Source organism: Phyllopteryx taeniolatus, chromosome 11, assembly GCF_024500385.1.
Source record: "Phyllopteryx taeniolatus isolate TA_2022b chromosome 11, UOR_Ptae_1.2, whole genome shotgun sequence".
NCBI lineage: Eukaryota > Metazoa > Chordata > Actinopteri > Syngnathiformes > Syngnathidae > Phyllopteryx > Phyllopteryx taeniolatus.
In genome coordinates, this window is record NC_084512.1 from 20,990,440 (window position 1) to 21,008,832 (window position 18,393).

Below are 18,393 nucleotides of genomic sequence, written 5' to 3' on the forward strand. Positions count from 1 at the left end.
AGTAATGCTGTTGTTCCTTGGCTGAATACTTTCATCAGGTGAATGCAAAAGAAGTTTGTTTTGCTACTCGGAGGCAGATGGTCACTGTTTTTGCCTACTTTTGTATATATTACTCTGCACCTAAGTTCCAGGACTGGTGTCACAAACGATATACCGTAATTTCTCATGTATACTGTAATGCACATTTTTTCCCCAAAAAAATCTTCAAAACTCAATCGGGCGTATTATACATAGGTATAGTAAAAGTTAGAAAAGTCTTTCCGAGTGAAATTAGGTATATGAGTGGATATGTTTTCGAACAGCCATAAATAAGTTTTAAAGCCGCAGTGTTAAAACTAAACATTATAGGGTGTGCCACAATATTAAATACATTCTCAGGGAACAAGTAAACCTCAGTATTATTAATATTACTGAGCAGAATTGATTAGAACAAAAAATTAGGAGAGGGTCACCACTAACATATAAATATATCAATGGATAAAAAGGCATGGGTGTGCATTATACTGTACATAGGAAGAAGGGTTTTCCTGCTTTTTGGAGTAAATTTTGGGGGTGCGCATTATACTTGAGTGCGTATTATACACGAGAAATTACGGTATTTTAAATCCAAACGACAAATTTTGACCTGAAAAGTAACCTCCCCTTGGGGTCTCACGCAGTTTCCCAGCATTCCCTTGATGCCTCCCCTCCCCAAAGGGTTTGTGATTACCTGTAAACACCATAATATGGCAGCAAAGGACTATTTTTGTGTAAATGGAGCTTCTCAACTCACTTCAAAATTGTTTCTTCGGCACTAAGATGTCCCCAGGTTTTGAGCACAAAACAGTGAAATAGCTAGACCCCCCCCCCCATATTGCAGTGAAATATGCAAATTCACAAACGCCCAAATGCAAATAACCGGTGTTTCACTGTACCGTACATTTTGTTTCACATTTTTTGGGGGGTGGTGTGCTATGTGATTTTTCTCATGTAAAATATATTTGGGGTTATTAAAGGTTGGGAAACCTTTAATAACCCCGTAAAGAACATGGCAAAGGTGTTAAGAACTAGGTTAGAAATAGAGACTAGATCATGCCGATGGAGTGAGTAAAGGACGGACATTTTTAAAGAAATGCAAGGTCACAAAGACCAAGCGATACGTCCAAAAGTGTTTCCTTTTCCCTCTTCATGTCCGCTTTAGCGTCTTAGTCCTTGTTCAGATCATCACAGCTCCCGACAAGGGTTTTTCCTGTAATCATTCCCTAAATGTTGAGCTGGAATTAAATGTCCAGACAAAGGCGAGGCCTGAGTCAGCTGCTATCTTAATGCTCAGGCTGCGTTCGACCCATATATAATCCAAACAGACAGGACTAAAGGCTCCAGCTGTGGCAGACATACAGATGTGGGGGTTGTTAGAACAAGACAGAGCCCCCCTTATCTTCGCTGTCTTCACACAGCAGCTCAAACTAGAACACTGCGATTAGAAATGTTATTTATCGTCACAAAGAGAATCCGCTCAATCAATCATATGCATTCATTTATATTCACAGGTGTGCTAATGGGATTTATTGTTTAGTTCTGATACCCAAGGCGCCAGTTTGTATCCTGTTAAGAGGCAAAACTTTTTATTTTATCACATCTAATCACAACTTTACAGAAGCTTTAGCAGTGTGGCCCAGAAAGAAACTTCAAGGAATAACATTATGGGAAATAGTCAGTTTTCTCTATTTTTTTTTTTTTTTTTTTTTTTTTTTTTTGCTTTCTTGCAGATTGGAAGAAGGGCCGGCCGATCAATAGTTCTCTCTTCCAGGGATGGTTCAATACCTCCTTTAATCATGTCCAATGTCGTTAACCCTGGTGCACCCCAGAGTATCTGACAACACAGGTACTGATCCAATGTCTTTTTTTTTTGTTGTTCTGTCAAGACATACATTGATCATGATAACCAGTTGCAAAGGTTTCAAGAAAGGGCCATTTAGAAACATGATGAAATGAAGGTGGTGTACAAGCACATCTAAATTCAAAATGTCATTCATGACGTCACGAGACGTTGGCTCAAAGCATGTTTTGCTTTTCGTGGCTTAAGTATGTGCCACTGATCAAAATCTACCACTGTTGGTAAATGCTAATCTTAGTATTGAAAAGAAAAAAATTAACGCAGCTCTGCTTAGCCTTTGGTTTTGACATGATAGCATGGAAAGTCGCACACGTGGGGGATATGGATGTTTCTGTACGATAGTGTTTCCGACACTATAGTCCGATGGGAGGACTCAGGCCTTCACTTGAAAGTAGCTGTGAATCTTCGCTCAGCCTAGCTGATCATGTCCTGCGTGAAGAAACTCACTGTAGGGGCACTTATTATGTAAATTTGCCTCACGGAAGCAGAAGTGCAGAATGCCTATTTAAATACAGTACAACCAATTAAAGGCAATTTTCCATGATAGGTCTCCTTTAAGGTTTTTGTTTTTCCATCTCAATATTAATAGCAGTTATCTTAGTTCTACACTAATTTGACTGTTGATTACTCAAACGTTAATTAAATGTAACCCACTCATTTGATTACAGCTTAACATGCTGCACAATGTGAATCTATTGTCTGGCAAATTGCATGGCTTTAATTATTTTCCTTGCTTAATCGTCAGAGACTTTACAGTTAAAGTGTTGTAAACAACATATAGCCACATAGACGGTCCAGGGGATTATCTCATGTTGAGATAGCAGGACGGCGCCGCTATTGACTGTAGCATGCGTGTGTGATGCAAGCCCCTCTAATTGGCATTTAGGTATTGACCACGGCAAATATGGACACGATGGATTAGTTTGGCCACGGCTTCACATGGTTCGATAATTTGCAGTTTGAGCTGCGGCAACATGCATGTTTTCCGACACAGGGAGCAGATGTACAAAAGATTTCTCTCTAATCTTGTAATTATAGATCAGCCCACCTCATCCCGCCTTCATCTTTCTCTCTGTTTCCTAATCTTCTGATTACAAAGTAAGGGAGAAAGGGGGTGAAAAGGGCCCGTCAATCTCACTCTTGAGCAAAAAGCCACTTTATGACACATGAACGATTGAGGCTGGTTAGGAAACGATATCGATAAAACGTTATAAGGAGTATAGAGTAGCTATACAGATTAAAGGGCGAGACTTCCTGTCGAAGGAGCAACACACCGAATGTATGCATTCAATAAAGGCTCTAGTCGCACATTATCCATCAATACTGTATTAGAGCCATGTTGCAGTAATGCAGGCATGAGGCAAAGTCTTGTTCCTGCAAAATGTCGGTGACCGCCTAGGCAATGGGCAGATCAATAGCATGCACTAATACCTTTGCCTTGCTTGTTAATTCCCTTTATTCCTTGCTTCATTAGTGAGTTTCACCGGGGGGAAAACACTGCAGCTATCACTGTGTAGCATCAACACCTTCTCGAAAGTGTGAACAGCAGCATTCCGCTCATAATTGCGCCACCGGAACCAATGTTTCACACGGACATTTATTGCAGATGGACACAGGGTTGGGCCACTGATAAACTTGACCAAAAACAACAGTGATTTTTAAGACACTATTAGTTGTGTAATGTACATATAACATGTATGAGTGAGCTGAATGGTAGTTAGTATTTTTTATTTTTTTTTACCTGAAATGGTAATTCCTAGCATGCTAATGCTAATCGCGAACGCTAACCGTTTAGTAAAGGCTGATGTGTCTCAAATTCTGTACAGTTTATACCATACACTCAGTATCAACATATGCAGTTTCAGTCCAACCCTCAAAAATGAGAATAAATTGCATGTTAGTAAAATGTTTTTTTATTTTTATTTTTTTTGCGGGGGCGGGGGTCAGCTATTACCCGACAAAATATCGATAGGATCATCGATTCCAAAAAGATTCGATCATGACAGGCCTAAATAGTAGTAATATGTAGTGTGACATGACCTGAAGCATCGCAAGGGTTTACGATCCAGCCAGGGAGAATACAAGTTGACTTTCGGGTATCGCGCTTATGAGCGTCTGGTAAAGCGGCGTCTAATAAATAATGTGATAATATAGACACCGGCAGGAAGAGGCACGCTTCCATCAGACAATCACTTAAGGCGGGCAGCGCTGATGAGATCGTGTGTGATTTGACTGCAAGCCCTTCTTCATTTTATCACTATTTGTCCTCTTGTATGGCTTCTCCAATGTTCTCTGCAGCTCTAGTTTTTTTCTTTTCATAATTTATCCTCTAGCTCTTGTATTAGTCAGTAGTCACCAGAAGGCCCACGCATAAAATGATACATAACCTTAATTCTGCCAGGATACTATTATCATCACTGTCAACAATTCTGATCTAATAATTTGCCCATCTGGCTAAAATATTAAAACACAGCCCATCTGAAATGCACTACAAACGACAAAGACAAAATACATCTTCTATAGGGTTTTCGGTCATTAAGGTCGCAGGTGAGCTGGAGCCAGCAAATTCAAACAGGAAGGCCAGAGGTGAGATTTGATCCCAGAACCTCAGAACTGTGAGGTCGACATGCTAACCACTTTCACCATGCTGCCAAAGAATCACAGTAATAAATGTAAAAGAAAAAAAAAAAAATCGACATTTGTACTGTGGCTAATATTGAACATATGTACAATATATTTCGTATTTTTCACCCTGTGATTGATTAATTTTAATAGTGGTGCCTAATTTCATACCAATTCCAAAGCCCTGGTTGTCAAATGTCTCGAAAAGATTATCCTGAGCGATTTACCTCTACTAAATATTGCCTCATCGATATAATTAGGAATTGGCCGGAATTGTGCCGTTTCTACTACCACTACGACTAGTTTTTCTTCTTCTTTTGTTTACTAGAAATCTGTATGCCCTGTGGAAAAGTGTTGCTTCTTGCTGGTCAGTGTTGGTACTACGCCATACATGCATAAATACAGACACTTGTGATAGTCGATGTGCTATCTTGGTCATCTCCAGTACACTCCACAGTGTAATGTTGTCATGTGTGGGGTCTCGCACATTTTGAAAATCACTTCATATGTAAAAATGCATACGTGTACCTGGCTTTAGTGTGCGAGGCTCCGAGACTCACTTGTCGAGGATAACATAAAAATAAAGTCAGTCGTATTGTTTTAGTCATGTCGGATCTTGTTTTTATTGTATTGACTTGATTTTTCATCCAATTTTTCAATTTTTATCCTAAGCATAATTAGTTTTAGTACTTTGAATACTTTTTAATGCACAGTGAATAGATTTATTGAGTGGAAATGACATTAGAAAGTAATCTGTTTGAGCCAGAAACCACAAAAAAATGCACAAAGGAGGTTCACAGACTGAACAGGAATAGTGTGAATACACCCTGAGAATATGAGGTATAGAAAAATGTAATATTTCGTCATGTGACCGATATCGTTAAATGATGATGCCACTAACTTGTAAGAAGAGGCGGCTAGAAGGGAGGTGTATATGATTCATCCTGGTGCTACTGTCATAAAAAAAATGACTGTAATTATATTTAATGTAAGGTTACATGCTGTACATGTGACTGTGTTTGAGCTTCAGCCCTTAAGTGCTTAAAGGGGGGAGGAAAACAATAGAAATCACAGACTCGTACGCTCCTTTTACCTCATTTGCTGCAAAGCCCGCATGTCACCAGGGGACTGGTTACGTCAAAGGCGATCCATATTGACACACGTAAGCACCAGAATGTAAAACAGTACACTTTCCCTCATCGACTGACGAGAAATACTGGTGCATGGGACAAAAACAGTATAGGTACAGTTGGGGATTAATGGATCCACACACAGACAGAAGCCAAAGTGGCTGCTGGGAGAACAATTACTGGACGCCCATCGGCAGCTGAGATGTAAATATGAGTGGACTGGTGGCTCGGCAGCCAGATACTTCACAGGATAATGTATTGTTTAGTGCTACACATGATTGCGATTCCCTCCGAAAATTACAATCTTGAGAGGTACTGTTGACGAGCTGAAATGCAAACGAGAGAAATGAACTGTGTAACACTTGTAAAAACAGTGGTAACCTGAAATGCCAAAAAACACAATGTAAGGAAGGACTTGTAGTGTAGTGGTATATGATGCTGCCAAAAGTGCATCAGCGACCATGGCTCTCCTTTTTTTGTCACTTCACTCGAGCAAAGGAGTACCGTGATTTCTCGTGTATAATGCGCATTTTTCTTCCCTAAAAAATTGTCAAGAGTCGATTGTGCGCATTACACATAGGTATGGGGGCAAATGGAAAAAAACCTTTCACATTTTATAAATGTATGCCGCCATCTAATGGTTATGAAAAATCTGTACACTTTCATTCCAAAATGCCACCGCTACCTAGAGGTTATGAGAAAGGTGTACACTTTCATTCTAATATGCCACCACCACCTAGTGGTTATAAATAAGGTGTAGCCTACACTTTCATTCCAATATGACGTACGTATGACTGCATATATGTACAGTTGTGCTCATAGGTTTACATACCCTGGCAGATTTTGTGAAATATTGTTTTTTTTTTTTAAATATGACTGATGACTGAACAACAGCCATCATTAATTTCTTTATAGTTATGTTTTGTTTAATGATCATGCTTTTCTGAAATGCTTGACCGTTTAATTTTAATCCCATAAAAATAAACTTAAATGTGTTTCGCCTGGCCCTTCATGTTTTCTTGAAAGAATTGTACCCATCTTACAAATTCTGCCTGGGTAATCAAACATATGAGCACAACTGTGGGTTTTCTAATTTACTAAATAAAAGTAGGGCTGTGAATTTCAAAATAAGAGCAAGTAAATTAAAATAAGTATTACGTGTTCAAATAAAGTGCTTAACTTCAGAATAATTATTTGAAGAAAAAATACAGATAATACTTTATGTTTTGATCGTATGGGTAGAAGCAAAATGATGCATTGTAAAAATGCATTATACATAGCTAGATGGGTTTTCCAGAATTTTGAGGTTAACTTTGGGGGTGCGTATTATACATGGGTGCGCATTATACACGGCAAATTACGGCATTTAAAGCTCACTTGGAACTGAAATTTTTGCTCTCATGTTCCAACTTCCGTACGTACAACTTTGCGTTATGTTGCAAACGAAGGAATGGAACTCCATTATAAAACCAGGGAATCTTTTTGGCAATGCCAGGGTATCCATTTCTTTTCTCAGTCCATGTAATATTCTTGCAGATATAAGCAAGATGAGTGCAACATAGAATAATAAGACAATAAAGCAATCTTGTACATCTAAGTCTGCTTAAACAATTTAAAACATTCGACTGACACGTACAACATACAGTGATGTCTGTTTGTATGTTTTTAGTGCTAAATATGTCTCACAAGGGTCATTTGTGGCATTTTTTTTGTGGCAAGAAGAATTTTTGGAGCACAATACCAATGAATGTTCGATGATGTTTGATAAGTTCAGACAATATATTTGAGTGCACAACTGCATTTGTGAGAATGCTTGATTCTCAGCATTCACATAAGAAACTGACAGTTATTGGTGCAAATACAGAGAGAAAAATAATTAAAATACTAACGGCAAGCGCCAAGGACATAAAGAGGAGCGCTTTTAGATATTTTCAGCCTTTGAGCTGCACAGTCGTAAGACACTGGTGATTAATCCTGTATCAAAAAGATCTATATTTTACACTATGTGTAGCGTATTATGCGGTCCACACGAAGCACACAAAGGCCCCGGCTGGTGAGCGACGATGTTCCCTCCTCCTGCTGAGTAGCTGTGAACTTGTGTTTTAGGCTTGCATTAAAAATTAAGTGCTCTCTCTTTCTCTCTCTCTCTCTCTCTCTCTCTCTCTCTCTAGTGTCTGCGCAGCGTTCGCCCTACATAACGCTATACGACACCATGTTCACGCATGCATCGCCATATTATTTATGTCACGCACATGTGAGCAGGCATACACATGCACTTGGGGCCAGTGGGAGTTTTACATTTATCTAGATTTGTTGATCTGAAGAGTTTACGTCTTTCCTACAATGACATTAGTGATGTAATGTCCAGGGTCACTTGGACATGTTCATCTTCTCTACGCGACTGTGTTTTCTGTACTTAAGGGCAGTAAAGGAGTAATATGTAAATGAGTTTTACTTTCTACTTTCTTCTACTTTTACAACACTATTTTTTAAGCTTTACGCGATCAGGATTTTTGGGGCCGATCAGCGAGTTTAGAAAAAAAAACGATCACCGATCCGATCACAAGCTGGAGCAATGTGACTATTTAAATCACTTGTTCATTTACTTTATATAATTGTGCACTTAATTGCTCAAAAAAATTATATTTACAATAAATAACATATCTTTGTTTATCTATTTACGCCAGTGAGGCATAGTGACAGACAGAACAAATGAATGGTCTTCTATTAGATGGCAGGAAGTACATACAGTAATTAATGTTTCCACTTTTTGTGACATTTTTGTTTGTGGGGGTGCCGTGAGATTTTTCAATTGTTAAATATTTGCCTTGGCTCCATAAAGGTTGGAAATCACTGCTCTAGTCAGATCATGTATTCTGATCAGTCAGGTCAAACCAACATTACAACATGACAGAAATAATGGGTGCTAACTTACTATAATTAAATTATTGTAATTAAATTACTTCACACACACCAAAACTTTAGAGGATGGTTCGACAGAATGCCTGCATGTTCACTTACAACTGTTAGTGCTAGCACTAGCTTGCTTGGCTATATAACGGTTTGTTGCCTGCTTGCGAGCGGTACAGTATTAAAAGTACGTGAACACATCTCAAGGAAGCCTTAAACGACACCAACAACACGTTTTTCCCCATTTTGTTCTTCCATAATCACACGGCGCGATACATTATTGCTGTCGTCGCCATGGTTACGAGTGTATCCGGTCGCGTTTGAGTTGACAAGATGAAGCCCAGTGATCGTAAAAAACGGGTGGTATGACAATACAAGATTTTATTGCAGTAGGTAGTCTGACATAGGGCAATCGTCAAAGACCAAATTTGTCTTGTAGTCTGATCCCGGGCATTACGTGTTGTCTGTCTCACATGTTGTTGTTTTTTAAATAACTTTATTGGTGTTCAGATATTTACAGTACTACGTCAAGACATGCGACAAGGCTAAAAATAAACTAGCTTTTTTTAAATTCGAATATACTGTACATGATGGCGATGTGGAGTAAATGTCTTTTGCGGCGCATTGATCAGATCGGCGAATTATGACATTAAAGCCGATCAGCCCATCATCATAAAATGCTAATTATCGGCCAATACCGATCAGACCGATCAAATCGGTGTAAAGTCTACTATTTTTTTTATATGCAAGTGTCTGTGTCCACTTAAGGACAGAGTACAGTGTGAGTACTTTTGCCACCTCTGGTAACAAGTGCCTGGATTTACTCTCGCTGAGGCGTCCTTGAGGGAAATAGACATCGCTACAGTACTGATCTGCAAGGAAAGCGGGTCAACACCTCGACTTGTCCATCCATTTTCATGAGAGGTTATTGGAACAAGCTGAACAGCGGACGGGCCACGGAAAGAGGATACAGCTCAGGTCCTGGTGGTAGGACTATTTAACTACCATTCACTGTCCTTAACCAGAGAACTCCCTGTGCTCTTGTTACATAACTCTCAACGGTAACTATTGAGGAGATGAGAGCGAGCTAATATCAACATTGACCGCAGTGTTTACACAGTGAGTTTATGACATTCATGCACAAGAAGGCAGAAGAGACGTAACCGATAAAACCATCTCTCTCCACTTCAGAATGTTATTTTTCTTTTTTTTCTTTTTTCTGACAGCGCGGCCCAGTCAGAGCGGGGATCACCGCCTCGACTTCCATCTAAAAAGCATCTGGCATCCGCCTGACCGAAGACCGCAGCCTTCCCCTTGAAGTTTGACCCGAAGCCACTCCAGAAGTGGTGTTTTCATCCTGGTTGCCATCACGGCATTCTCCCTTTCATGGTGCGGCATATGTAGGTCAGGAAGTGTGCACCATCACAAAAGTTCGTTAGAAGCAGAAAGTCGGATTGTGTGTGAAAGTGTCGTGACCCGAACCCCCCGATTTTGAAGAAATACATTCAGAAGGAGCTCAAAGTGGACTAAGGATGCTTTGCTTCAGATAAGCTTGAGTTTTACATCAGGCCAGAAATATAACGTAACCTAGAGTAATACACTAGTAAGAAATATGTAATTCCTAAAGTGACGAATACAAAACAGTTTTGCTTGGATTGCTGCCTGCTAACATATAGAAACACAAATCTGTTTGAAGAGGAGCTATTCTAGCAAATTGACTTTTACATTGCTTGTACTGTATAAAACATTCTTGGGTTTCTAGGGTGCCCACCCATCTTGTGTGAAATCAAACAGCAAGTTAAATCTTTTGTTATATGTCCTTTATTTCTGGAAATATGCCAATGAGCTAGCCGTTCTGAATTTTCCCCAATTTATATAATAAGCACCCACAAATGTGAGTTTCTCCAGCCTAACTTGGCAGCTTGACCAAGCCACAACTGGGCTACACAGTGTGAAAGAGCGAAGGCAAAAGTTTAGCAGTTTTGATGAACAGATCAATAGGCATTAGTTTCTGATAAGCGGAAGTTGTCCTGGTGGTTGGGGGGGATATTGATGATTGGTGAGGTGTCAGCTGCATGCATAATAATAATATATACTGTAATAATACATTTCCTTTAATCTTTGCACAGGTCTACGCTTTGACCGCCATTGTAATTTATTTTCCAATGGACAACAGCAGTGGTTCTCAAACTTTTTACATCAAGTACCACCTAAAAAAAATACTTCTCTCCAAGTATAACCATCATGACCTACATTAAACTATGGTAGCACAGTAGGCCTAGGTGTTCCTAAAAAACGAGACAAATGTTTGAAAAGTATAGTGGACCCCCACATATTCCCGCTTTGGCATTCGCAAATTCACCTCCCCTCTAATTTATCATTTTTATTTTTTTTTACCAGATTTAATCCCACTTATTTATGTTTTTCATATTTTTTTTCATGGCAATTATAATGAGCAAGAATTATTCACAAATTTCCACTATTCGTGGCAGGGGTTCACTGTAAATATAATATTTTAAGCCACTGTAACATTATGCACAGTTGGAACTTTAATAATGTGCTTCGATATAGGATATTTGAAAAATAAACTTCACATGATTCAATTCAAATGTACTGGACATAGTTGCACCTAAATAAAATTAAAAACAGACAGTTCTTAAAGATTAAATGCAAATGTATTGCAGTTAAACGTTAAATACAACTGCACTCTATTTGTAATTCTTTCACATGCCACTCGAGAGAAGCCGTGTACCTCACTGAGAATCACTGGACTACAGTAAACATGCATTTATTTAATGACATAGACTGACAGTTAGAACATTATTGTATGGAAACCAAGAAAAAAATGTTTCCAAAAAAAAATATCTAATTCATTGACCATAGTGATCCTGTCACTTTCTTTGGTTACTTCCTGAAAATTATGGCTCAAAATAGAGAGTGCTCTTTGTGTGCCACTTCCCACCAAATCCGGTCCCACACTGGCAACGATGTTGCCTAGCACGCAAGCGCCATAAAAAAGCGCCGATCTATGATATCATGCTAAGCGTATCCTCTTCCCGCCGTGCGGGAGCAGATGGAACGGTGGCGCTCGTTGAAGGGTGAAGCGGACGAAATGATGAAAATTGACTGCACGCCTGACTCATGCACAAGTAAAATGAGAAAATGTCCACTTTACAGGTGCACCTGCACATGAAGTAAAGCATTAAATGGTCCATCAGGCAGCGATACACGTTATCACAAATCGAACGCTGTAATACTGTAGATCATACTTCATTATGGAACCGTACCATCTAGGCTAAGTGAATTTGGCGTTAGGTTTTACGAGACAGGAAGTAGGAAACTAAAATGGATCAGCCCTTTTTTGTTATCTTTTTGTGGATAATAAAGTCTGGGACACCGGGGAACAGAAGCCTCTCCTGTTGGCAGGGAAGCAATTTCCAAAAATGGTTTCATCTAAACGCAGAAAAAGATTGCAATCAAATGAGCAGTGTCCACGCTCGTACATCTTTGTGTCACATTACAGGTATTAAAATTAGAATTCTACCTCAAGATTTAAACATATATTATCTTCCGGCTAAGGCTCAATTCTAAATCCTCTTTCTCTGCCATCATAATACATATGCATCTTTAAGACTGATGATTGAATTGGATGATATCGCCTTTGCCTTTATGTTCATGAACATATTTTAAAAACAAGAACTCAAGAAGCACAATCAAACGGACCCCGCGTTGCAACAAGGCTCGGCGGGGCCAACGTGAATGTTTCATTAGATTTTAATGATTTAATTAATCTGGTTGATGTGTGAAGCAGGGCTGGATTAAGGTGTCTCAGCACTGCAATGCACTCCCCTCCCTGTTTTTTGCTATTCCCGAAATACATGCGATAACGCTCTTACATCCCGGCGGTGTTGTTTCTCCTCCAAAAGTGCGTTCTACCAACATTGTTAACTATGTCAGCTCCTGTACAAACAGCCTGTGCACGTACAGGGCCCCCGCACAGACGCACACGCGTGCTCTATAAAGCTTTGACGGTGACAGTGTGCCGCCTGTGAGAGAGGAAAACTGAAAGACGCTTCATCAGTTGATGTTGCAATATAGCCCCAAAATTAGCTAAGACATACAGTAGGAGCATTGTGTTAGAAATGGCTGAATTGAATGGGAAAAAAACAAAATCTGCAGCGAAAGGGGGGAATCAATATTCGATGCTGCCGTATCAATATTCGATGCTGCCGTATCAATAATGTATTACGAGATAAGGTGAAGATGCATTATACGTACAGGGTGTTCCAAAAATGTTTACATACTTTCAAAGTTTGATAGTGTTTCCCAACCTTTATTGAACCAAGGTACTTTTTTTTTTTTTTTTTTTTTTTACATTAGATAAAGCTGACGGCACACCACCAAACACCAAAAAATGCTTTAAATATTTCCTGAAATGATGATCTTATCTCAAATTACTCACAAATGCTGTTTAATTAAGCTTTAATAAACTATTATTCTGTTATATGAATGGCAACAGGTGGATACATATGTTCATTGTACCTTCTGCTATCTATTGGAAGAGCATTTAATTGTTCTGCCTGTCACTATACGTCACTGTCATAGATTGACAAAGATAAAATAGATAGATACAATAGATAGAATCTGGAATAAACAACCTTTAATATTATAAACGAATTAAATATATATAATATATAAACTAATTATAAATTATAAACACGAGAAATCAAATTTGCGATAAAAGACATCAGTGGTATTTGTTTGTTGTTTTGTATTTAAATAGATAGCATGAATTCTTCTGTCTCTCTATCTTCTATTTATCTATCTCCAACTACCTTTCTTTTTGATGTAAATCTTTTTTCAAAGGCCAACAACAACAATAAAAAAATAAGAACGTCATTCAATAAAAATCCAAACCCCAAACTATTACCAGTGCCTGTCTAGAAGTTGATAAAGGGCATAAAAAAAAACAGTAATTTAGTTAGTGTTATATTCTTTGTTACGACACACACACGACAGACAGGCCTGTCTTTTATTTTAGTGAAAAGATAATCTGCCTCCCACCTGTCGTGGAAGTGAACTGTTTTCCATCTTTCGTTTGGCCATTTTTGGAAAGGAGAAGTGTAAATTTGCTCAAGAAGACTGGTAGCATAGTTGCTAACGACTGCAACAGAAAGGAAATGGCCGCTCGCCGGTCTAGACTGATGGGTCAACACACTAGCAAAGGATTCTGGGATTTGGAATATTAGTGGCGCATGTGCTATACACTGGCGGGCCAGCTCTAATACACATTTAATATGGTCTTGCGGGCCAAATATAATGACATCGTGGGCCAAATATGGCCCCCGGGCCTGAGTTTGACATATATGGCCGAGTGCATGAAATTCCTTATACTGTATATTCATATTTCAAATGATGTAAATAGCATGACATTGGAACACCCTGTATATATTCCTGTTTTGTCCCATCCCAAGTTACAATTGGGGCTACTCCCTTCACACAGTTCGTAGTCAGGTGCAATTCTGCAAAAGACACCAAAAGCACACATAACATCAGCGAACTTACCTTTCTGTACACAATCATATTGGGGGACTCGTCCGCCACCCCGTTGGTCCCCTGCCCGCCGCTGTTGGTCTGCGCCATGCTCCAGTATAAGTCGGTCTGCCACAGGAAATGTCAGGTGCTCCTGTGATGGGCAGAACGGATATTTGAGTCTGTATGAAGGACAATGAAGCCAAAAGGCTGTCTTGCCCTTACCTGGCCGCAAAGAGAACGCCACAGAATAGCCTGGATCATGTTTAAACATATTTGACATTTACACGTGGAACAAATGTGCTGCTCTCTTGACTGCCTGTGCACCTGTTCACATCCCACAAGGACGGGGATTTATTTATTTTATTTTATTTTTTCCCCAGGACTGTCAGGGCAGGCGGACACAATGTGAATCCTTGGAGGAGGAGGAGGAGGAGGAGGAGGCAAAAGTTCAGGAGGGAAATGTAATGTAGTGCAAGTAGACTGCTCTCGGGGGCCTTCTGCCCTAAAGAGGCTTTCACTATTCAGTCATACTGCTTTGGTTACATTCCAGCATGCGGGTCAGTGCTCTAGGTTCTAAATTCAAAACTAGAGGCTTAGCAACATTAGTCCATACAACAGTGGTGCCTTGAGATACAAGTTTCATTTGTTCAGTGAGGGAACAAATGAATCAAATCATCTTCCTCCAGTGAAATCAATAAAAATGCCAGCCTCCCGAATCGGTTTTAATAAGTAAAATGCTCTCTCTATAATATTGTACTTGATAAAACAGTCATAACATTCAGTAATTAAATAGGATGTAAAGCATTCAATATGGTTTAATTTTTAATCTGCATCGGAATGAATTCATTGCGGCTCCTTGTGGTGTGTGGGACTTGACCACCAGTAGTCAGTATAATTCAATCATGCAGAAACCCACAAAGAAGAGTTTCACACCTACTGTAAGTGACTCAGTATGCTGCAGAAATACGGTACGAGTCTTTTTCTCAGTGTGCAAAGAATCTATGGCTGTGAGTATTGTTATATTGTCTGTTGATGTACCCTTTGTGTTCAAATAGTTGTTTACAGGGTTATAACACTGATAACGATGCCATATATCAGCTCGTCTATGGTGTTTTGCGTTGTTTGTTAACAATACACTAAGCGGACATTGTCTAAGGCAAATTATATGTGGTGGTTTTAAATACGCGTTGTGTGATTCTCTTTGTTTTGTGTTTAATTTGACAGTAAACTCCAACTGAGAGTGGCAAAAAACATGACTTTTTTTTCAGGATTGTAGAATCTTTATCACTCAAACTGCTGCTTGTTATAAAGTGAGTAAAGTTGTTCACTGCCACCATACAGCGCTCATATATCTCAAATTTGCTTGCAAGTCAAAGGGGAAAAAAAAAAAAAAAAGGGCCGAATGTCAGCTCGTATATATAAAAAAAGAAAATAAGAAGTCTGGTCACTCTTATCTCAAGACAGCAGTGTATGCATACAGTACATTGCATGTTTAGGGGTACAGTGTCACACTTCTCATCAACTCCTTCTGTAGCGTTAACGTTTTGCCTGTTATTGCTTCTACCCTTTTGGCCCCCGAAAAGGTACAAACAGTTACACAGGAGTCCCATAATCACCCCTACTAGGTGAATGCTTGTATACCCTTGGTCTTAAGCTTTCATTATGTTGCTATGCTAGAGACCTCATCAGCATGATTCAAGACCCGAACACTGCATTGTCACTGTCAGAAATAAACCTTCAGTAGACACTCTCAAAAAAATGTACAGAAGATAATTGTACTTTGTCACTGAAGTGGTACAACCAAGTAAATTGTTTTGTTAGGTTGCCATTATGTTATGTAACAGTGGGGCTAATTTATATAATAACCGCCACCACCGCTAATTACTTGACAGCTAGCCTGGATGAAGATCCGATACTTTCAAGCCACAGTCGAACTACACTGTTTGATACACCGCTACGTCAAAGCCAAAAGGTAAGCAGAGCTGCAATGAGTTTTAGTGGATGCACAGATTTGCATAACTCACAACTTTTGCTTCTAGCTTGATTGCTCAGTGAAGTTGTTGACATGATGATGATGGTGGAGGGGTATTTGTGTTTGGCGATATGTCTGCTGCATGCGCCGCATACACGGATCCACACACTTATTGACAAGTGCATGAAGTAGAGTACGAAGTGCTGTTTCCAAGAGTGAAAATACTTTTTTTCTGTCAGGGCTCTTGCTTTTCTCCACCCACCCCTCCCACATTCTAGGCTCAGCTTCTGCCAACAGAATCCGCTTGCCTCATTCAAAAATGTTGCAAAAAGTATACGGTATATACCGAAATAATAATGTTCTTATCTCAATTTACTTACAAATCTACTTACTCGGTTTGAAATCTGGTCCTATTGAGTTGAACACTAAGCTGTTATTCTTTGGTAGGAATGGCATCAGGTGTGTACACAGGTTAATTTAGTCACCAGACATTGCTGGCATAGAAAGATAGGGCACAAAAATAGCAAATAGGGGAGTTTCTCAGCAAATAACCGAGGATAGATTGAAGAAATTATTCACAAAAAGGGAGGGGACCACTGTACATCCATCCATCCAGTCATTTTCTATACTGCTTATCTTGTTCAGGGTCACGGGGAGCGAAAGGCTGATGACACCTCGGATTGGTCGCCGGTCAATCAAAGGGCACGTATAGAGACAAACATCAATTCACGCTCACATTCACACCAGAAGTAGGTGGGAACTGAACCCACGCGGCCTGTACGGAAGTCAGCCAAATGTACCAATACACCATCAGTGACCTACCACTGTACACTAATTTCATATTTTTGTACTCACGTTGTAGAAAACCTTCATCAACTGAATAGGCTGAACAAGAGGCAGATGCTGTCGAAACAGCACACCGTCCCTGGAGGAGGTACTCCACAATGCAGCTTAGACACAGCAGCCACTCGGGTGCTCACATATAGGCAAATGTAGCGTGTGCACGTTTCCGCTCCGTCGTCATTGCTGTCATTTATGCCCCGCACAGTGCATTCGTGCGTGGATATCGCGCACTCCCCACGATTTACGTCGCATGCAAAAAAAAAAAAAAAAAGCACGAAGTGGTGCATGCATGCGAGCTGCTCGTGCATGAGGCTGCCTTGTTTCTTGGCCAGCACCTTGGACAGCGATCAACAACGCCCCTCGTCCGCGTATAAACACACACGACACAGGAGGGAAAAGGAGGAAGACGAGGACAGACGGCGTTGTGTGTGTTGTGAGTGGTCGTGGTGGTTATGTGTGTGTGTGTGTGTGTGTGTTTGGGTGGGTGGGGGGTTGGTTTTTGGCTCACCTGAAAAAAACGCGCAGCCCCCCAAGGCTGGTGGGACCCGGGGATCGGGACGCGCGCGGACGCCGTGGACCCAGCTGGCCTTGAGCGTTGTCAAGCGGCGCGCACAGGAACGCGAGGCGGACTCATCGGCGGTTCCAGGAGGCGGACATTCGGCGGACTACACTCGCTGCCCGGCTCACGCTCACTCTCTCTCTCCCCCACACTTGCCTCGCTCCTTTCTCCCTGCTATGCTGCGAAGCACGCGGGCGCGCACCCTCCTCGCAGCGCCGTGGACGCGCTTCGATCCAATCGCGTGTGCGGAATAAATTGCAGCCCGTTTTGGAGACACACGCCTATATCGCCGATATTTTTCTTGAGGAACGTTTTGTTCGGAAATAGAAATAACCTATAGTGCATTCCTAGCAAGACGGCGTTGTCTTAATTATACCTAAAAATTGCTGTACTCACAATACGTCAGGTATTGAATCTTAGATATGAGTCATAAGAACCAAATAATTGACTGACTATGCCGGTTAGTGCATCACATCATATCATAAACGTCCAGATTAATTAATTGCAGATTATTATTTTTAGTACCCCAAAACCCAAATTTGAGTTTTTGTAGATATGAGGGAGATACAAGTGCTGTATGTTGGCAGTCAACTTAATTCACTTAACAACAAGCAGTAGTTTGGCAGCTAGTGAACAATCAGCTTCAAGCTGTTTATTGCCACTCCCAGTCCAAGTTGGATTTTGACTGTCAAACTCAACCTTTGCGAAAAATTACTAATATTACTGCAGCTTACTGAGCCAGTTATAAAACGTCTTCGTGTGTGTCTCTGTCTGTATTATACTGCCTCCAGGTGGCCTATGAGTGCACACCAGAAGGAGCACCACAATGTCCATTGAATTGTGGCAAAAACTGGTTATTTACATTCTATTTAATTGTCATTACCTATGTTGTTAATCCATCCATCCATTTTCCTTATTAAAAAACATTACCATCCAACATTTATTT

At 40.2% G+C, this 18,393-nt stretch overlaps 1 protein-coding gene across 4 annotated transcripts in view; it reads right to left on the reverse strand.

Moving 5' to 3' along the window:
- Positions 1 to 18,393, reverse strand: part of rgs7a (regulator of G protein signaling 7a) — a 65,237-nt gene that overhangs the window by 44,492 nt on the left and 2,352 nt on the right. Inside the window, exons 1-2 of one of the 4 annotated variants that reach the window (XM_061791091.1) lie at positions 17,397 to 17,684; positions 14,104 to 14,224 (exon numbers count right to left, since the gene is read on the reverse strand). In XM_061791091.1, the coding sequence (XP_061647075.1) occupies positions 14,104 to 14,181 (78 nt within the window). In that variant the 5' untranslated portion in view covers positions 14,182 to 14,224; positions 17,397 to 17,684. Of the gene's footprint in view, positions 1 to 14,103; positions 14,225 to 16,900; positions 17,135 to 17,396; positions 17,687 to 18,393 lie in introns of those variants that run through there. The other 3 variants (XM_061791093.1, XM_061791094.1, XM_061791092.1) reach the window with 3 other exon arrangements.